This window comes from Sinocyclocheilus anshuiensis, unplaced genomic scaffold (genome assembly GCF_001515605.1).
Source record: "Sinocyclocheilus anshuiensis isolate Anshui unplaced genomic scaffold, SAMN03320099.WGS_v1.1 scaffold1161, whole genome shotgun sequence".
In the NCBI taxonomy this organism is placed as follows: Eukaryota; Metazoa; Chordata; class Actinopteri; order Cypriniformes; family Cyprinidae; genus Sinocyclocheilus; species Sinocyclocheilus anshuiensis.
In genome coordinates, this window is record NW_015558611.1 from 72,123 (window position 1) to 94,992 (window position 22,870).

General features: G+C 37.2%; 2 protein-coding genes across 2 annotated transcripts in view; both read left to right on the plus strand.

The window, feature by feature from the left end:
- The first annotated feature begins 1,301 nt into the window (after positions 1-1,301).
- Positions 1,302-17,673, plus strand: LOC107680311 (ubiquitin-conjugating enzyme E2 J1). Its single transcript, XM_016476156.1, has 8 exons — positions 1,302-1,488; positions 2,818-2,891; positions 3,076-3,207; positions 7,038-7,122; positions 7,444-7,549; positions 14,841-14,970; positions 16,944-17,069; positions 17,160-17,673. Exons 1-8 carry the CDS (start codon positions 1,458-1,460, stop codon positions 17,427-17,429), a joined length of 954 nt encoding a protein of 317 aa, XP_016331642.1. The 5' UTR covers positions 1,302-1,457; the 3' UTR covers positions 17,430-17,673.
- Positions 17,674-20,123: 2,450 nt separating this feature from the next.
- LOC107680312 (gamma-aminobutyric acid receptor subunit rho-1-like) overlaps positions 20,124-22,870 on the plus strand; it is a 43,602-nt gene continuing 40,855 nt past the window's right edge. Inside the window, exons 1-2 of the mRNA XM_016476160.1 lie at positions 20,124-20,342; positions 21,465-21,571. Coding sequence (XP_016331646.1) covers positions 20,227-20,342; positions 21,465-21,571 — 223 coding nt within the window. The 5' untranslated portion in view covers positions 20,124-20,226. The remainder of the gene's footprint in view (positions 20,343-21,464; positions 21,572-22,870) is intronic.

Genomic DNA, 22,870 nt, shown 5'->3' on the forward strand with positions numbered 1-22,870 from the left:
AGTCCCCAGTTATGGCCCAGGAGTTATGGCCCAGGAGTGCCGTTCCCAGTTCCAGGGGATCCAGTTCCCCAGTTTCCATCCCCAAGTATTTTTTGGGGTGGGACAGTAGGGCTCCAGCCGTAGAGGCCGGGGCGGGGGCTGGGGCCTCGGAGGCTGCTTTGCCATGGCCTCCTGAGTCCCCTGATCCGCCATGGCGCCCAGAACTGCCAGATCCACCATGTCGCCCAGAGCTGCCAGATCCGCCATGGATCCCGGAATGGGCGCCGCCCTGGAGGGCGGGACGCGCATTCCGGGAGGGGGAAGTTATGTCAGGCTCTGGTCCGTGTTTTGCTCCTCATGTGCCTCCCTTGCCCTTATTTGGTCCTTCCTGTTCCTGTCCTCATTGTGTGTATTCGTCTCCAGCTGTGTTTTGATTAATTAGTTCATTTGCTCCCAGGTGTGTCCCATTGGTGTCTGTGTATTTAAAGTGTTCTCAGTTCCTAGTTCTCTGTCTGCTGTTAAGTGTCATTTTGTTTACCTGATGTCTCCCGTCCTGTGATCCCCAGCGTGCCTTCATTAAAACCCTTCTGATTTACTTTATTCCTCGTCTCCTCGCTCGTTCCTGTGCTCCCAGTGTGTGAGTCGTGACACATAGCATTTTATAATATATTTTAAAAAATGTTTAATGTAAACACAGCTTTTTTTATTATGCAATTATGTACAAAATTAGTACCGTATTCATCTGACAACAATTATGAGAAAGAAAAAAAAAAAGAAAAAGGGTATACAGAAAAGAAAAAAAAAACATGTGCATGCACATAAGTAAAGAAAAAAATATATATGCCAGGGGTAAAAATCTGAAACATTTAATTAACCAAATTAAAGTGACATAGTGCTTCATAAGTCTTTTTTTTATAGCTTTTTTGTTTCTAATATTATGCAAAGTAGTACCATATTGTTTAATTTCTTTTATAAAATGTTTACAATTTGGCTTAGCTTTAGCCCATTTCTTTACATGAATATGATATTTTTTAAGTAAAATAATTAGTTGTGTAAGAAAAGAAAGTGTACTTTTAGAATCAATGGTATCTTGTACAAAAACAATCATACATTTCAATTTGTATTAATGTTCCAAACATCCTTGAAATGAAGTTAGATACATCAAGCCAAAATAATCTCGAGCGTTCACACTGAAATAAGAGATTAAATGTAAACACAGTTTGCCATAATTCAGTGAATGACGTCACATAGCGTTGTTCGTGTGAAGCGCATCAATAAAGTTCAGCGATTCAAAGTGTCATTTTACTTCCTGTTTTCATTTTTTCATGTGACATCTGAGAAAATTCATCTCGACAGTAGGAAAAAAATAAAAGCTTCAGTGCTGCCACGTCAGGATTACAGCTCTAGATAACCACCTGGCCGAAATCACCACATAACCGGTACAGAAGAGATCAGCCCGGCGTGAACTTTCTTCAGACATGGAGAGCAAATATAACTTGAAGAGTCCAGGTATGTCATCACATCTTTTCTACATCATCAACATTAAATCAGTCACACCTTTAATTTCATGAGGTTTGTGCTCTATATGAGGCTATACACACATTCAACTCTTTAAATGTCATGATTAGCCTCAGTCAGAGCTCATTCTTGTAAGTTATCACTGTGAGCACACTGTGCTGGAAAGCGTCTAACTGTTTGCTATTGTTAGCCCTGAATCTGTGATCGAACAAAGTGCCATGCCATGTAAACACTATGGTACGTGAATATGATAATCGTCAAATACCATGGTATATGTTGATGGTACCATCACTGTGCCATGGTGCTGCCACTACAATAGTGTTTTGGGAAGAAACCAGCAAACGCTGATTCAGTAATTGTACAGAAATGTTCATTTGTGCTGTACTTCATTGATTGTTTTGCCAGTCAAATACTGTTTGTAATAAATTGAGGATTTTAACAGTGTCAACCCAAAACTGTACAAAAATTTGTAAACAATAAATAACCTTGAATAAGTAAACAAACAAAAAATCCTGGAACTCAAACTTTTAAATATAATAACATTATCATAAACTCCGTATGCCCAACAATATGCTAATATTTTAAGTGACATGATATGATGTGCTACCCACATTTGTATTTTCTTATTTATTTTTTTGTGCTACGCATTTTCTAATTTCAGAGATTAATCCGTAGGACACTGCATTATGTGTTTACTATTTTGTTTCTGTTTTATTTAGACTAGTGCCTTTTGCTAGGCTATATTTATTGTTTATTGTTATTATTTTAATTGTTTTTTGTTTTAGTTTAGAGTTGTCTTGCAATAATTTTAGTTTGAGTAATTTGCTATAGGCTTTGTTTTGCTAATTATTTGGGCTTTTGCATGGTTTGGATCGCTTGGATCTCTAGTGGTTGCTAGGTGGTGACTTACTATCCCAAGTCAAAAAAGTCCACCCTTTTTGTTTTTAGAGAAGTGATAGTACGTATGATTTGAGAAATCATGTGTGCTGTGCAATCAGGATGGGTTATGCACAAAATTGAATGCATATATTTTAGTTTGAAATACTGTAATGCTTGTCTTCGCAAACACCACTAATGAATTACTCAGTTTTGTCTTCACATAATTTCGAGAGAGTCTAATATACGAACCAATCTAGTACAGCTCTACTGTAATACATAGACACTAGAGTCACTAGCACCAGGCCTTGTTTTCTGGTCCATTCAGAGACCAGTCAGTATATTGAATATTTGTTGCAGATATTGACATAAGAGCACAGTTCAAGGACAGATCAGTGTGGCAGGATCAGCAGCAGTCTTTTGTCTGTTTTTAATGTTTCTTAGCTGTGAAGAGGCTGATGAAAGAGGCAGCAGAGCTCCGGGACCCGACAGAACATTATCACGCTCAGCCACTGGAGGTGAGACACTGCCAATGCTTAGTTTTATTATTATAATTTAATATTAGTATTGTTATTATTGTCTTATTAACGATACTAATGATTTTTTTTTGTAAAGCATGATGAGTATGAACTAGTTTTCATCATGTTGTTTTTATTCTCCCTTACCGATTGAGTGACTTTGTGATTGTCACGTGTTCAACAGGATAATCTGTTTGAGTGGCACTTCTCCGTTCGAGGACCTCCAGACTCTGATTTTGATGGTGGAGTTTATCACGGGCGGATTGTGCTGCCCCCTGAATACCCCATGAAGCCCCCCAGCATCATTCTGCTCACTGTAAGACAAGTTCTGTACTGCTTAAACCAGTTCAGCTTCTAATGCCTCCACTCACATCCTACACTCGATAAGGATAATTAGACCGTATTTTGACGAGTGTGTTCTTGTGCTGGTACCTTGGTTGGTTCAGGCCTGTCGTTGACAGCTGACTCCTGAAGCTTTTCGTGCTATTCATATTCTGTGCAGCGGTCAGTTCACAGCAGTGACAGAAATGAACTTGCGATATTTGCCACCCTAATTTATTTTTTCCGTCAAATTCTTACATTTAATCATTAAATTCAGTTAGAATAATAAGACACTTTAGGGCCATTAACAGTCAAGTCAGCAAAAATCTAGTTTTGAACTGCAGGTGTGCCACAGAAGCAATTAGATGAAATATGAAATGATTGTTTTCTAAATAAAATGATACTTTAAATATGAAACTAAAACCGTCAGTAGGTGTCAGAAAGTCACTGTCTTTGATGAGTGAGTCATTCATTTAACCAATTCCTTCAAAAAGCTAATTCATTCAGAAATGAAGAAAGTGAAACCCCACTGTGTGTTGCTTTGGAGACACACAATGGTTATGATGTGGCTTTGTTTGAAACTATTTTCTTTGGGGAAAAAAACAGAAAATATTGTGTTTAAGATGTAACTCGCAATATTAACTTGTTTAATAAACTGCTGTATAAAATCATTATCAAATTTGCAATCATGCAGGTATTTGGGAAAAAACAAGCATGCTATAGAAGACACATTCATACGGGGTATTTTTGCCCCCATATTTTAAATTTTGCAGTCATTCTAACTGCATTTTACTAGACCACATCACACAGTGCTTTTGTTTGCTTTTTGGCAAAGTGAGTAATATGCTCAATAATGTCAGCTTACACTTCTTTAAAACAACAATTACAAAATTATCGTAGACATTATATATCGCACACCCCACTCCAGAATGTTATACTCCTTCACAGATCTTACCTAGGACTAAGTAAGTAAAAACTACTGGAACCAGATGATTTACACAAGGAATAGTTTCATTAACGATACTTGAACGCCTGCTAAATTGCCATGTTTTTTCAATGCTGATGAATCTACAGCACCTTTGAATACCTGAATAACTGTATACCACCATGTAGTACAATGACAGTAAATAGTAGGGATGTCACAGTGAGGAAAATTTTTATATAAACTTGTGACAAAACCAGTATTACCGGTAACACCAGGGGTGGTCGGAGCTTTGCACTCTTTCGCTTTCAAATTTGTGATGTTGGTGTCACATTGTGTTTTATCTTCTTTACACCTTTCATTTTCTAAGACTAAAACCAGAGAAGGTTTCAGAAAGTTTTTGTTTAAGAAGCGATCGTTTAAAATCAAAATATGGCCAACCAGGCGCTTTTACATTTCACTTGGAAACCCAATCCTCCGTCATTGTCTCGTCAGTATTCGAGCCTAACTCTCTTCACGTGAAAAGTGAATTCTGACTCCTGCTGCGGCTCTGCAGCTCGTGCTGTATGGAGCAGAGCAGACGCTTTCAGTTTACAATTGTCAACAGAACTAAACAGTTTTTAGTTCTGTAAAAAAGCAAATGACAGTGGGGGTGGTACCACAGTGGGGAAGGAATGTATTTGGTGTACGGCTTAACACCGGGTAATACCAGTAACACAGACTACAGCAGCAAGCCTAGTAAATAGACAGCACACCTTTCTATTGTGACCAGTGTGGTGTGATTAGTGTGAGTTGAGACTGTTATGAGTTGATTCATTTAAACAAAGCTTAAATGAAACTTAAAGGAATAGTTCACCCAAAAATAGCTTCTTCTTTTTTTTTCCATACTATGGAAGTCAATAACTTCCGTCGACTATTTGTTTACCAACATTCTTGAGGATCTCTTCCTTTGTGTTTAACAGAAGAAAGAAATTAATAAAGGTTTGGAACAACATGATGGTGAGTAAATGATGAAAGAATTATTATTTTTTTTGGCTAAACTATCCCTTTAACCTTCCATTTCCATTGTTTCCAGCACAATTCGACGTTTCTTTTCGAAGTAAACAAACCAAAAATTCATGATTGTCCACCCTGCACAAAACTTTTTTTTCCCAATTAAATGCTCTCTAGAATGAAAATGTCCCTTCCCTTGATACCACCTGCACCTGCAATCATGATTCATATGAACTAAAGCCTGTTGGCTATTAAAAGTCCTTTGATATGTCCCTCCCTAACTGCTTGTTTCAGTAAGTAATACGTAAGCTATCCAGTTTTATGTAGTCATTAGGGCTTGTGACTTAAATTACTGATCTAAAACAAAGTGTATCTTTGTAACATTCACATTCAGTAATAAATGTTCTTAAAAAACAAAAATAGCTTTGTTTTGTATATAGTTACGAAAAATTATTGGGGGTTCATCAAGTTAATAGTTCTTTTGAAATCCTAATGGAATCTTTTACAACATCCCTCATTTCTCTTTTTAGCTTTCTGTCTATCGTCCCCTTTTGACTATGTTTCACTTTATTTGAATTTTAAATGAGTTGGTGGTCATTTGTTTACATTTGGTTTATGTTGCTCTTTACGCAAAAGTAACATTGGATTAGAGCAGTCCTTTTATTTATTTTTCTTTGTTTATTTATTTGGCAATTTTAATTAAGATGTCTGCTGAGTCTACAGAAATGTATTTTCATCATTCATAAGTATAAACTAAGTTTAAAAGACCTTTGTGTTGAAGCAGCAAATCGGAAATCTTAACTGTTAATGTGTGGAAATAACTTACTGCCTTAAAGGAATAGTCCTGGATATAAAAATTTGTTGACTATTTACTTGCCCTCAGGCCATGAAAGATGTAGATGAGTTTTTTCTTCTTCGGAACACATTTGTAGAAATGTAGCGTTCCATCACTTGCTCACCAATGGATCCTCTGCAGTGAATGGGTGCCGTCAGAATGTCAGCTGATAAAAACAACACAATAATCCACAATCCACACAACTCCAGCCCATGTTTATATTATTTAGCCAGTCTGCTAACTCATTCTCATACTCAATGGCTTGTGTATGCAGAGCATTCGCAGCCTATATGGAAGGAACGCCAACTGCTTTTCACTCAAACAGAAGCACCACAATTAAATTGTGTTGTCTGTTTGACTACTACTGAACTAACCCCCACCAGCTTGTACCGTACAAATGTAAACACCCCCTCGGAAAAACCTTAGTGTCTGGTGGACTTGCCCCTAACCAGTCTTTTTGTACAAGGGTCTTATATCAGTTTTAGTTTGCTTTATGGTGTATAAGTAGGATTTATTTAGCTTAAACTGCGTCACTCAAAATATTATGTCAATTACCTTTAAAGGTTATTAACAACACAACATAATTGTAAATCTGCATTTACCAGTACATGCTTGCAGCTTCCGCCACTCAGAGCATTAATTATTCAGCAACTTTGATTTAATAGAATACGCTGAAAGTCAAAAAACAGACCTTTTCAATCCAACTTTATTCAAAAATATGAAAGCTAAACACTTTCTTTTGCAATTCTGTTTGCACTGTAAAACATTTTTATAGATTCAGTTTTTGTTTCTTTTGCAAACTTTTGTTTTCATTTTAGTTAATTGAAATAAAAACTTTGTTAACTATAATAACCTTGGTTTAGGCAAACCACTGACTAGTTGCTATTGACAGTATGTAGTTTTGCAGATCCTTATATTAGGTGATGATTTTTGGGAAGAGGTTCTGAGTGATGGTTTTTCTGTCATGGCTTATAAGTGTCCTTGTCATCTGCTGACTTCCTCTTCCCCTAATCTTTTTTCTGTTGTCCCTCTCTGTTTCTCTTTTAATTAATACAAAACTTGCTCTCATCTTCAGCCCAATGGAAGGTTTGAAGTTGGGAAGAAGATCTGTCTGAGCATTTCCGGTCATCATCCAGAGACATGGCAGCCGTCATGGAGTAGTGGGTATCTCCGTAAATTTATACCACCAGCCAAACCAAACGTTTATACCACCTCTGAAAAACTCTGAATATTGGATTTTTTTTAAACATTGATTTATTATTGATTTAATATAGTCTTTATTTTCTGAATACGAAATATAATATAATATGACCCAGACACGTTCTCAACATGAAATGAATCCACTTGCTACCGTGTGTGACACACATATATTACACAGTTGTATACAGAGGGTTACAGTGCATCTTGTCCAGTGTTGATTCTGTACCTTCCTCTGTTATCCAGCATTAAGCTGTGTGTTTCTCTCTGTGTTTTTGTGTCAGTTCGGACAGCCTTGATAGCGATTATTGGATTCATGCCAACTAAAGGGGAAGGAGCCATAGGATCTCTGGATTACACTCCTGAGGAGAGAAGAGCTCTCGCTAAAAAGTATGATGTCCATCCTTTACCTCTTTACCTACCTCTTTTTTTATTAACCAGCAAACAATGCATTTAGGGAACAGAATGTTATTTTAACAACATAAACTATTAAACACACATCTAAAACAACAACTCTTAATCTATAACTAGCTAATTGAGGCATAATGATATTGGAATATAGCAAGACCCCAAAGGTAGGTAAATAATGTTAAGCTGTTATCAGCACCAAGTTTATGAAACAGAAGCTTATTTTTATGACAAAAATATATACACAGGAAAGTTATTTATTATATAGTCACAGAAGACAAAAACATGAATCAAAAACTAGCTAAGTAAAATATTATAATATATTATGATGTCAAGGCTATTTACGGATGTTTAATCAAACATGAACTTCCCTAAAACAAGAAGATACCCTACCTAGGCTATGCTAATTAACTAGTCAGCAGGCCCCCTCCCACCCCAGGTTCAATTTGTCCCCCCTCCACCTCCGAAATGCGATCGATTTTAACCCTTTGATGCGCCGCGCTTTGGCTGGCGCTGTGCCAGAGAAAGACGCGCTCGGTGCTTTTCATATATCAAAGCTGTTTAGTGTTTTCAACCGCTTTATTTCATTTATTTTAAGATTTCAGACATTTAAATAGACATTTCAAATAAGTACTAGCAAAAAAAGGAAATTTATAGTTTGTTAAATACACACTGATTTCTATGGGAAGCGTCATTAATAAACCTTTCAATTAAAATTTTCCGACTTTGTTTTATTTCTATCAAATACACATTGTGTAGGTAACCATAAAGTTTACTCCGTTTTCTTCCAGTTCACTGGCCACTTTCATGTATTTCAGGAGAAATTCGACAGATCCACACGACAGCGTCCAGCGCGCATTATAGATCAACTATCATGGTCATTAAGGTTGTTTAAACGACAAAACAAATTAATTTACACATATGCAATATGCATATGAACTTTAAATATTTTACATACTTTTGAGAATCCAGCGTTTCATTGATCCTGATGAGTGCTCATCGTCACAGTTGTAAACACGATGGCTTTCCTCTTTCGTGAGGGGGTTTGGCGTCACAGCATCTTTGTTTCCAGGCGGAACGTTAAAGAACGCGACACACACGTCTCCCGGAAATCCTGTATAATTCAACCAATCCGATGACGACTTCGAAACTCCTCAAGTGTTTCCACTTTTGTGTGCCATATGCGTCAAGACGTTCAGCCAACGGTCCGTGGGCATGACATCTGAGGCTGAGACTAAAGCGTCAGTGTCTGGTGAAATAACAGTATATAAATCACACTACCAGGAGGGGTCACCTCTCATCTCCACAAATCGCGTGAATGAATGCAAGTGGAGTCGGTCTACCGCAAGGGTTGTCGCTCTTCAACTGTCAGGCCAGTGCGAGCCAGGCGGGGCCAATGCTGCGCTTCCACTGTCGGACCACCGTTACTCTAAAAGCCGAGAAGCAGGGGTTGTCGCTTTTCCACTGTCTGGCCAGTGCGAGCCAGGGCTAACAACGAGCCAATGCTGCGCTTCCACTGTCAGACCAGCGCTACTCTAAAAGCCCGCCCTTAACACACCTCTCTGAAGCAAAGAGCACACATCATCATTTCACCAGTGAGGGGATAAATAAATGAAAACTATTGCAAAACGGACTTGACAGAAGTGGATGTTTCGTCCTTATAAAGATTTCAAAAGTCTCCAGCATTGATATTTTACAAATGATTTATGATTAAAAAAGTTACAGTGACAGTAATTTCAGAAGTAATGTCAGAAGTGCGCGTCAGTGATGCTAAATCCAACTAATATGTTTAATTATTTTACATAAAATGAGAAAACATACTTGTTCAGTCACGGCTGCTCCATTTATTTGTAATCACAAAAATGCATAAAACAACTCAGTCCAGGAGTACCGGCACTTCTTTTTTCCACTTCAAGCACTGCACACACACAAAGACAGAACACCATTGGCGTAACACACACAACACAAAAATAATGCAATAATAATTATGAACTAAATAACAGAAAATCTATAAAAAAAAAAACAGTGTACATTAGTGATAACAAAAATGAGAAGAAAAAATGATGTCACACAGATGTCCTTTTACAGTTTTCACCATAAATTATATGGTAATTCATAGTTTTTACCATGTAAAATAAATGGAACATTAATTCATAATAAAATTAAATATAAAGTCATGTTAAACCATTCACAGTTTTTCACCATATATGGTAAGGTAACTTACAGTTAACCAATTAACTGGTTTTTACTAGGGATGGGTACCGAGAACCGGTATTTTTTTGGACCGGTACGTAATTGTGTCGATACCGGAATACCCATAAGCTTCAGGACAAACGATACTGTTATCGATACTTGCGTTGTTTTATCTCCGTTTACTTCAATGTTAACGATGAATTAGAAGCTGCTGCTTGTCATTTTTCTTCACTGAATGATGTGGCCGAGGTCTGCTCGACGTGCGTGTGATATCCATGCGCATGTGTGGTCTGTGTTTGCGTGCAACCAGTCATCGCGGCAAGAGTGAAACGTTCGAAAGTGTGGGCTCACGTTACAAAACTAGGTGACACCAGTGTCAGATGCAATATATGCAGTACTGTAATAGTGAACGAAGGAGGCAACACTAGAAATATAATGAAACATTTACTAACAAAACACATCTACCTCAAGCAATGCGCTGTATTAGGCTATGTCTCGCGGCTACAGCTCCAACTGCAAATCGCGAGACACATTCACATCAAATGTTGATTCGGTAGAGTTACACTCATGAGACACTGCACTTATTCGCAATCACAAAAGTACATTATTTCAGCGTGCTTTAAAGCCTTGCCGGTTCAACGTTTCAGTTGCATGCTGTTTTAACATGTGCTTATATTCAGAGCGTGTACACCCGAAGCGTCCGTACGGGCCGGTCAAACAGCACCTGATTACTTCGTTATCTTAGTTATCGTCTGATTGCGCTAATACTGTCAAAAACACACAAGATTTACATATAAACACAGTTGGTTATGTCTAAAGTGAAAGTAAACAATTGAGAAAAGAAAAGATGCATGACTGTTTATTATATGCATTAGATGTCTTAAAGTGACAGCAGACGAACGGTGCTTTTCCACTGCGTGGTACGGCTCGGCACGGGTTGTAAAGTCATGTTAAACCATTCACAGTTTTTCACCATATATGGTAAGGTAACTTACAGTTAACCAATTAACTGGTTTTTACTAGGGATGGGTACCGAGAACCGGTATTTTTTTGGACCGGTACGTAATTGTGTCGATACCGGAATACCCATAAGCTTCAGGACAAACGATACTGTTATCGATACTTGCGTTGTTTTATCTCCGTTTACTTCAATGTTAACGATGAATTAGAAGCTGCTGCTTGTCATTTTTCTTCACTGAATGATGTGGCCGAGGTCTGCTCGACGTGCGTGTGATATCCATGCGCATGTGTGGTCTGTGTTTGCGTGCAACCAGTCATCGCGGCAAGAGTGAAACGTTCGAAAGTGTGGGCTCACGTTACAAAACTAGGTGACACCAGTGTCAGATGCAATATATGCAGTACTGTAATAGTGAACGAAGGAGGCAACACTAGAAATATAATGAAACATTTACTAACAAAACACATCTACCTCAAGCAATGCGCTGTATTAGGCTATGTCTCGCGGCTACAGCTCCAACTGCAAATCGCGAGACACATTCACATCAAATGTTGATTCGGTAGAGTTACACTCATGAGACACTGCACTTATTCGCAATCACAAAAGTACATTATTTCCGCGTGCTTTAAAGCCTTGCCGGTTAAACGTTTAATTTCCGTGCTTTTTTAACATGTGCTTATGGTGCGTTCAAGTCATGTCGGATAGATCGTATTTATGCACATGAACGCCACCACAAAGTCGTTATTATGAGTGGGAAACTCGAAATGTTCTTTAAGCCCCGAGTTTCAGAGTTGGGGGTGTTTCAATGAGAAACATGGCGGAATCGATGGATGCAACGTCTGTAGTTGACGGTTCATTTTTGTTTAAATTTATAGTTTAGTTGTCCTATAAACTTAAATTGGTCATGTTCTTGTTACGCAGCTGAAATCCAAGTAAAAAAATGCAGACCCTGTTGTATTTTCTTGTAATTTATTAAAAGAAGGTACACCGCCGTCTTGTGCCGACTAAACTGACTGAATTACGACTTGTCAACTCGTAAGTACGAACGTCCCAGGAGGACTTGAACGCAGCATTATATTCAGAGCGCGTACACCAGAAGCGTCCGTACAGGCCGGTCAAACAGCACCTGATTACTTGGTTATCTTAGTTATCGTCTGATTGCGCTAATACTGTCAAAAACACACAAGGTTTACATATAAATACAGTTAATCATGTCTAAACTGAAAGTAAACAGTTGAGAGAAAAACAGATGTGTGCAGCTCTTAAAGCAACTGTACTAAACATGCTGCCGCTTGTCATTAAAGGTATAGTTCACCCAAAAATTTAAATTGTCATGATTTACTCAGTCATGTTGTACCAAACATGTATTTATTTCTATTTATTCTTGTGCTGAACACAAAAGAAGATATTTTGAAGAATGTGGGTAACCAAACAGTTGCTGGTCCCCACTGACTTTAATAGTAGGAAAAAAAAAATGAAAGTCACTGGAGACCAGCAACTGTTTAGTTTCCCACATTCTTCAAAATTACTTTTTATGTTCAACAGAAGAAAGAAACTCATTCAGGTTTAAAACAACTTGAGAGTGAGTAAATGATGACACAATTTTCATTTTTGGGTGAACTATTCCTTTAATGTTAATAAAATAAAACACAAAGAGGAAAATAACTCACTGCTCTTGACTGAAGAACTTTAATACGCTAAATATGCTAAAGTTCAGAAGTAATAAAATAACTTGAAATTTTCATCAACTTTTCACTTCATATCTTTTTGCACCAAAAAGTATCGATATCGGTATCTTTTCTAGTTTTTACTGTAGTATTTTTTGTGTTTTTTTCTGTAAATATAGCAATTTATTACAATCTGTTGTTATATAGGTGCATATAAATAAAAGTCATGTAAATATCATCTTCATTTAGTGAAAAACGTAGACAACAATGACTTTTTTACTGAAGGTTTTTACTATATTAGTTGCGTTGAACTTTTTTATTTATTTAATTTTTATAAATAGATGGTATAAGTATATAATGTAGTATGTTATTTTCATCAGTGTGTGTGTGAGCGTTGTGATGGACTGGCCATCCACCCAGGGTGTTCTCCTGCTTTCTGCCTGAGACACTGGGATAGAATACATAGGGCAAGTAGTTTAGAGAATGGATGAATGAGTGAATGTACATGTACAGGATATTTTTGCTGTTTTGAGTTTAGATGCAGCACCAGTGCTTGTACGCAGTAACGGCACTTCAATATTTTAGTCTTTAGCGTACTGGAACTTTTTTGTGCGTACCGGCACTTCTGACATGTTGCTGGTACTCGGAGTCAAAGCGTCAGTGTCTGGGTGATTAGAAATGACACTATATAAATCACACTACAAGGAGGGGTCACCTCTCATCTCGACAAATCACATGAATGAATGAAAGCGGAGTCGGTCTACCGCAGGGGTTTTCAATGTGTGTGGCTCGAGAGCAGGTCAGGGGAGGCATGCAGAATAGTAGAATAATAATTAATTAGCCTACTGATTACTAATTTGAATCAGTACATTATAACGAAAAAAACAATACCTTAACAATGAAAAGAAGCAGGTTTTGCGATCACATAATTTTAAATAAACTCCTGGAAAGTTCAAAACAGCGCTAATGCAGAGAATAGTGACTAGTGACATCCAGATGTCAGTAAATTATTCTTTTCAGCGTGTATTTGGCTTAAAAGCAAGAGTGTTTCATAATGGATGCTGGCTGAAGGTGTTTTAGATAATGCGGTGGTCAGTGGTTTATTGATTCTGGATGGATCCATAAAGTAGTACAGTTGGGTAAAAGCAGGAGCTTTAGTGGTCTTTGGCATCTCGGGGGGTTACCGGCGGCACTTCTTTTTTTTTTTTTTCAACTTCAAGTACGTGCAGCACTATAGTGAAACAACCACAAACTGCCCTAGAGACTTAAAAGTCATTATCAAATCCATCTGAAGCCTCATTTTAGCATGTGTGGACATGCTGTGTCCTTTCAAAAGACAAGAATACATCTGAAGACAGAAGACGAGTGACAGATAGTTGTTCTCAGTGCCGTATCTCCAATCAACACATGCTGATTAAACGTCCACCCCATCACACATACCAGCACATGACAAACACTCAGTGACCGCAGACCTCTGAGACTCATGTTTAGACCTCACTGCCATCAAACCATCGGCTATGTTCTCATCTACACTACCGGTCAAAAGTGTGGAATCATTATGATTTTTTTATACTATTGAAAGGAGGCTCTTATGCTCACCAAGACTGAGTTTATTTCCAAAAATACAACTGTTTTCTATGTGAATATATTTTCAAATGTAATTTAGTCCTATGATCAAAGCTGAATTTTAGCATCATTATTCCAGTCTTCAGTGTCACATGATCTTCAGAAATCATTCTAATATGCTGATCTGCTGCTGGAAGTGAGAAGCAACACAGCTCTGCCAGCGCAGCAGAGAGACAGATTAGAAATGTGATTTACGTTAAGAATTTTAGGTTTCTTTTCTGCTAGCTAGCTAACCTGTTGTGTTGGACTGTCCGAGGCATATCCAAATATTTCTCCATAAAGTGAGACATTTCATTACTATCACAAATAATGTTGAAAATCCACAGATTTAGAAATTCAACCAACTTGCTGTAGCTCCTGTTCCACACAGTTGTTTGTTATATGTTAAATACGTTCTGGCTGTGATTGTGTTGCATTTTCACTTTCTGTTTTTATATTGTACTGCAATGTGACAATTGCTGTAAATGTTGCATGTGGCCAGCCCATTGCAGGAAGCTCTAGTCCTGATATCTGTACATGAAGTTGATCTGTGTGTGTGCTGAGCAGACATACAGTGAACAGTTATAGTTGTTACTATGTGTATTTTAGCACAGCTAGAATGCTGTATTGATCAATCAGCATCTAGAACTGCAATTCATATAAGATCCTTACTTCCCATTAGCATACAGTAATGGGTGTGAAACCCTCTGCTATGTGGCTGTCATTAGTTAGTGAGGGGTTGTGACGGGCTGTTTGATGAGGATTCTTCTATTTCTGGAGATTGTTAGGGTTTTCTTCTGCATGTGTGTGTGTGTGTGTGTGTGGTTGCAGTAATGTGATTGTGTTGTAGGTCTCTTGATTTCTGCTGTGACGCGTGCGGCAGCTGCATGCGCTCCGCTCTGCTAGCGCTCTCTCCTGACAGTGACCCGCGACCTGTTGACCCTCAGGCACACAGACTGGCACAGCAGATCAACTTTAAGGTCAGACTCATTTATGATCAAAACATCAAATATATGTTTATAAAGATAATTAAGCCAAGACATCGTAGGTGAATAGGATAAAAATTAAAAACTAACAGATATTGCCATACTTCCCTTGTGTCTAATCATAAAATTATACATCAATATTTTTTCTGCTGACTTTTTTTTTGTTTGTTTTCTCGAGCATCAGTCCTGATCACAATGACTGAAAATGTTCATTTTCAGTATTTGAACCCTTTAAATTATTGTTCGTTTACATAATGCTGCACAAAAAAATCTGTTATTTTACTTCTACTAAATGCTCAGCTCTTTTTTCATTATTAGAGTCTTGGATAATTCAATGATTAGAAACAGCATTAATTTTTTGAAGCATTATTATTTTTCGTGCAGTGTCAAAAAAAAAAAAAAGAAAGAAAAAAAGAAAGAAAAAACAATTTACACACACACACATTTTTCAGTACACACATACAAACCACACACTGATATCCACTGATTAAAAAAAGTACCAAGGAATGCATATGATAAAATGGAATTGCAGTTTTAATGGGTTTCATTGGGGGACGTTTTTGTCCTGGGTGTACCTGTTTTTAGTGCCTAGTGTAAAGTGGATTTATAAAAGAAAATGAGGGTGAAATATTAAAATGTCAATAAATACACACTAAATACCTTTTTGCTAAATTTATGCTGTTTGCATTAACACAGTTAAAATGATCAATAAAACAAAAATGAAAAAGACAAAAATGTCTCTGAGAATGCACAGGGGTTAATAAAAAAAAAAAAAAAAAAAAAAAAAAAATATTTAAAGGTTATTCACGATTACATATTGCTGCCAAGGTATCTAGTCTTTACAGTGCTTTGTTATATGGAGCTGTTTGGTAGATCGCGATCTATCTAATTCGTTTGTCTACACTGTAATTTAAACGTGGCAGACTTTAATGGACAGTAAAAAAAAGGCAGAACACCGTATAACTTCAAACCGGCACCGTAACTTCATTTTCACGCACGGCTAAACAAAGGCAGGATGCCGTAACTCAATTTGAGCGTTCCAAACAAAGTGAAAGAGCCGTAACTGGTGTTATACGGTGTTCTACCTTGGTTTCTCCGGGACTTTTCGAAGTTACGGTTGAGACGACACATTATTTTCGGTTAATAAAAAAATAAATAAAATAAAATATATATATATATATAATTTTTTTCCCCCCAAAATGGTATGTTGTGAAATGATTCTTGTTCTGAAAAAGTATGTTTAAATATGCAAATTATGGTTAAATTAAATACATGCTCCTTTGCATAAATTTCCAGGGCAGAAATCTGAACATTGGATAAAGGCAGGTTCAAATATCTAGAAACAAAAATCACTATGTTTTTAGGAATAAAATATTGTATAAAATCAGGTGAATGCTACATAAACTCCTCTGTAAAATCTTCAGAATGTACAGTCAAACCAAAAATTAATTAGACACCAGATATAATTTTTGATATTTTTTTACTAGTGGGTGCAGGACACTGTAGTTCATTTATGTAAGTGAGGATAGCAAAATAAAGTAAACTGTGACAAATCATACCCAAAAATTCCTCATACAGTGGACTACCAGTAAAACTGATACAAATTTGGGACCAAAAATTATTCAGACAATTTGACCTGAGCATGTTATGCTTTAGTGTTATCTGACATTATCAAGCAGAATTTGTTCTGAGTGATTCATCTTCCAGTTCAGCTCTCTTCAATAGTGTCTGTGCAATCAGTCAAGCGTCCCCAACTAAGCAAGCCAAAGGAACCAAAACTCCATCGGTGACAGAAATGGAGAAAAATCCTTGGGAGAAACCAGGCTCAGTCGGGGGGCCAGTTCTCTTGAGCAGCTGTCTGTAGTGTCTTGCCTTAAGCCAGTATAGGACCATTAATAGTTTTGCACTCTGACCATTTTCATGACATTTAAGCACATGACTTTACTGAGAAAAATCTCGGTCATCAGGCTGATTCCAGCTCATCGGCTGCAGACAGTGGCAGTTCAGCAGCAGCAGCGGCAGCGACTTCCAGTAACAGTGAGAGCTCAGCTACAGCAGAGAGAGACACAGAAGACACGGCATCAGCTGAGCAGGTGCGACAAACACTCTCCGTGGTACCTTGCATCATTTCCTGTTCATTCTGTTCATCTGCTCTCAGCTTCGGTTTCTTTCTTCTGGTCTAGACTGAATCATCATCTGTGGCTCCTCAGACATCAAGCGAGGGTCCATCCGTTCCAGCGGCTCCGAGTCCACGTCAGCGACGCTCGCAGAACCAGATCCAGTCCCCGAGATACCCCGTGTTCACGGCATCCCCCGCTGCCCAGCTCCCTCCGCAGGACGCCGGTCACACGGGTTTGGCCGTTCTCATCGTTCTCCTCACACTCGCACTAGCTGCGCTCATTTTCCGCAGGATCTATTTGGCCCACGAGTATAAGTTTGATTACGAGCTATGAACTCCTCCTACAGCACTTGAAAAGCACCACTGTCGTTCTGCCCACATCCAGAGCCTGCTCACCCTCGGCCTCATAGGACAGGATTTATGTTTGTCCTTCCTGGACAGAGCTTTGTGTCTTCAGAAGGGAAAAAAGGGGGAAATATTTCTGATGTATTTGCAGAACAAAACCTGAAGGGGCAAATCTCAGTACGCTTGTCAAGAACATGTCAGGGTCTGATTTCACCCCAAAAAAAAAAAAAAAATGCAAATTTATATTTTACAAGAAGACGGTTAAGACTTTTTTTTTTGGGACCATTAAGATTTTTTTTCTCTTTTTTTGCATTGTATTGTTACTTTCGTGACAGTTATTCCACTCAAAAATATATATTCTTATTATTACTGTAATGTGTTCTTAATACTGTAATTATATATATATATATATACTATTTTAACTGTGAAGTATTTATGCATCATAATTGTACTGCCTTTTAATTTAAGAAGATTTAAATTTTTAAAAAAGCAGCCCTTCTGAACACATTACTGTAATGATATTGTTTTGCATTAAATAAGAATTCGGGGATAATGTTCCTGTTTTCTTTTTGCAAAATATAATTCATAAAATTAATTTTCACTTTGGGGTGAAATATGACCAAGACATGTTTTCAAGTGGTTTCCTCCAGATCCTGCAAATATATTGTTTATATACGATTTCCCAAATAATGAATTTCAAAAAAACTATTGTTACAAATACCAATGTACAAAATTTGGTCTTAGACCGAAACAAACTAAAAAAACTGAAGCATGTAGAAACTGCAGACTGCTTCTAATTTTGCAGTTAAACATTTACATACTTTAAAAATGCTATAATAATGTAGGCATGGTTGTAATATTTACTTATAAACAGTTAAAAAAAAAAAAACATGCACATAGAGAAATGGTGATGTCTGTGAATGAATGATCTGGTAATTTTCAGAAAACATCAAAGCAGTTACGACTATAATGTTTTTATTTTTTTCAATATATCTTAAAACTCTGGAATTTAAATATAGCAACATTATATACATGAATCACTGCTGTAGACAAAATCGATGTTGGCCCTATGTGGATAGACAATTAAAACATCATTTGTTTTAATTCCTAAGCAACAACCTGTAGTTTCTTTAGCCTAATGTTTAAATGGACAATTAATGCAATAAACCTGATTCAACCATAACTGTGTGCTCTTTTCACTTGTAGAGGAAGTACTGTGCAGCATTGAAGTAATAATATTAAACAAGTAATGCAACTTGTCCCTGCAGCATGTATGTTATCGATCTGAAGGGTACTCTAAATTGTGTGGCATGGTGTGCTGTTACATGTGTAACTTATCAGAGTGTTACCTGAACATGTGAAAAATAATTCCTATAGACTTACACTGAAGGGTGGACCAGCCATATATAGAGCATAGTAACATAGAGCAGCACTATGGCACAATAACTGAATGTAGTATTTTTATGTTTGTGCATTTATCCCAGTTAAATTAGTTTTGTGTAAAAGTGTGCTAAATAATTTATATATAATATCAACATATAAGGCATTTAATATGGGGCATTGGGATTGGTGTCTTCTACTTACTTAATGTCTACTAATTAAATTGCAGTTTTGTCTATCTGTCCTTTGTAATCTTTAAGCAATCATCCCTGGAAGGCTGAATTTATTTAGAGTACTGCAAGATACAACCGACAACCTTTCAACACTGACTTCAGCGCTGCTGTTTGCCAGAATGAACCTACATGTCATATGATCACTCTGAGACGTTATGATGCATTGTGTGATACGACCTTTGGTTTCCATTTGCGAAATAGCACATAATGGAGTGTCTCTAGGATCAGTGGTGTCACGTTCACCCAGCATGCACTAGAAGTTGAACACTCCTGCTGATTTTTATGCCACTTTCCACTTTTGAGAATAACAGTGAAGCCATCAAAACTATAGACTAACACAAATTGTAGTGTGGGGACTATATTCTGATCAAAAAGTGTAAAACAAAAGATTGTCTAGATTGCAGATCTGTTCACTTTGGATATATTATTGACTCAACAGACTTCATGATGCATCTTGGGATGCTTTACTGAAACACTACTGGAGGTACAAGTGTGCTGGCTGCTTTTCCTTCAATATCCCCTACAACATGTCCATTTTGAAATTAAAAGTGATGTTTTGTTAGAAAATTCATTTATATTAGAATTTCCATTAGTCTACAAACCAGTTAGAAGCATTTAAGCATAAGCCTTTAGATTGCAATGATTCATGATCACATAGGCTAATGTAACTTCAAAATTACAAAACCTGGTAGCCAGTCATTTAGAACTTCTTCCAGTAGTCTAACAAACAAACTCGACATTGCTTGGCTCTTTTTTGGTTTATGGTGCGTTTCTGAAATGAATGACAAAAATGTCCGGTGAAGAGCCTCATCGTGCGTTCTGTCTGCGCTTTTTAAAGGGGTCGTATGATGCTATTTTAAAGATCATTATTTTGTGTATTTGGTGTAACAGAATATGTTGACATGCTTTTACACCTTTTTAAGACGATGTGTCGAGTTAAATTAGTTCATATTTTAAAACGGGTGCGTCTCGACACCCCCTCGTGTTCTTCTCCACTCCGCAGCTCCGCGCGACGCGCGTCTGTAAGAACGGAGCGCTGAAATGAATCGCGGCGTGCGGGACCAATCAGAGCGCGCGTTGAGCTCCAGCGTTCAGCGCACTGCAGCAGAACTAACTTCATCCCGAATGAACGCTGACTGGAAGACGAGATGATTGTCTAGTCTTTCCTTCGCGATGTCTCACTTTATGAAGGCTGTTTTTCTGCTGCTGTGCGCTAGTATAAGCGGTCAGTGCGGGAAGATGAAGCACAACCTCAGGAGAACATCTGTACAACATAACAAACACGGAACGTAAGTGTCACACGCTTTCAACTTGTTATTTCAGTTTTAACAGACGGTGGGAAACTACGTGCGCGAACAACAATGAGATGAAGCCATGTCAAACTATTAGCAGCTACCCGGTTTTTTTTTTTTTTTTTTTTTTTTTCATAACAAACACGGAACGTAAGTGTCACACGCTTTCAACTTGTTATTTCAGTTTTAACAGAAGGTGGGAAACTACGTGCGCGAACAAAAATGAGATGAAGCCATGTCAAACTATTAGCAGCTACCCGTTTTTTTTTTGTTTTTTTTGTTGTTTTTGTAATTATAAAAATGCTTGTGGTTTTGTAGCCTAAGTTGTGATTGATTTTCATAAATGTCTAATTACTGTCTGTGATGGCAAAATAATGGTATTTTTCACGTTCCTTTTATATTTTGCTTTTTCATAAATCTAATTCTGTATCATAATTGTTTTATAGTTTAAATTCTGCTCAGAAAACTACCAAAATAGGCAGTTTAGTAGGCAGTTAGGGTTTAAAAGGTTCTCATTGTGAAAACTGAATTTTGACAACTAAAAGACAGTTAAACTGTAATTGTAAAACATTTAAGGTTATGTACAGTTCAACTGTCATTCTTGTTTTTTTTTGCGCAGTCAAGATTACAAAAGTTAAAAAGTAACTTTCAAAACTGAACCTGAGTAATTCACTAACAGTGTGGAAACAAAAATCTGATTGACTGTTCACATTTCAGGAACAAATATTTTATAGAAAAGAATGGATTGAATGTCAATACCATGTGTTGTTTGAGAATTGCTTCTAAAAAAAAAAAACTAAATCATAATATTTCTATTAATAATATTTCTAATAATAAAGTGCTTTTATTATTTTATGTGTTGTTTGAGAATTGCTTCTAAAAAAAAAAACGAAATCATAATATTTCTATTAATAATATTTCTAATAATAAAGTGCTTTTATTATTTATTTGAAATACTAAATTTGAGTTAAAACTGTTAATATATACTAGTGTGCATATAATAATACTAAACATTTACCACAATTAAACCTGAAGATTGATTGGTGAATAATAGTTGTGCTCATGAGACGTCTGTATTTGTATGAGATTGCATTGACATGCTGAGATGTTCTTTTGCAGTCCACTTTTTAAGAAGATGCTGGATCAAACTAAGACACATCAGGTGAGATCAGACCATCTGCTGCGTGTCGATGATCATGACTTCACTATGAGACCAGCATTTGCAGGTAAAATCTGTGTGTGTTTGTGTTAGTGGCATGAAAATTGTTTTGACATATATTGTCAACTCGTACTGATTGTAGACTATTTCTTATGCATTTTTTTCTATTGTATGAGACCATCGAATTTCTGAACTGTGCTGATACAATTAATATTAGTAAATTAATACTCTCCTTTTACTTTGGAGCCTACAATACAATATCTCTACAGCTCAAAAAGTGATTATTTGCAAGAAGGTGCTGTGAATATTTCCGAATATGTTCTAGCTTCTCACACTTTTCATCTTTCGCACATGTGCTCCAGGTCATTTGCATTATTTATGTCATATTTATGCTGCACAGCTTTCAAATAATGTACGTTTTATGAACAGATGTAAACTGATTCACTTGTTCTATTAGTTCATCATCATCATCATCATTCATTCTTTCTATTTTAGCAAAATACCATGCTGAAAGTTACGAAACATGGCTCATATTTTGCCCCAAAATCACTTAAAGTAAACAAAGCGTTAGGAATTTTTGCATTGTGAAGCGACGAGAATACTTCTTGTGCGCAAAAACAAAACAAAATAACGACTTTATTCAACAACCTCTTCTCTTCTGTGTCTTTCTCATACGTTGTTTACGTCCAGTGCTTCCAGGTTCTACGTCCGAACGCCGGCTCATTATTGGACGGCTCCTGCATCAGCATCACAGGCATGCGTCGCGCTGCTCACATGTGCAGCTTTGGCCAATAATGAGCCGGCGTTGGGACGTAGAACACGGAAGCCTTCACTGTGCTTACTGCGTTAACTGCGTAAGGATAATGACGGGGAAGAGAAGAGATTGCTGAATAAAGTTATTATTTTTGTTTTGTTTTTGCACACAAAAAGTATTCTCGTCGCTTCATAAAATTATTGTAGAACCACTGTAGTCACGTCGACTGTTTTAACGACGTCTTTACCTTTATGGATCTTGAGAGTTTGGGTGGCATGCTGTCAATGGAGGCCTCTCTGAGCCATCGGATTTGATCAAAAATATCTTAATTTGTGTTCTGAAGATGAACGAAGGTCTTAGGGGTGTGGAACCACATGAGGGTGAGTAACTAATGACAGAATTCTCAGTTTTGGGTGAACTAACCCTTTAAACACTTTAATTTGTGTACTAGCAGTGTATCTTACAGTGGACATGCACTGCAGAAGATTTTGTCATTTTTGTAATTTCTTCTGAAAGTTATGCACATTTCTACCACATATGACAAATTCAATTCAAGTTTTCAATTCAAGTTTATTTGTACAGCGCTTTTCACGATACAAATCATTGCAAAGC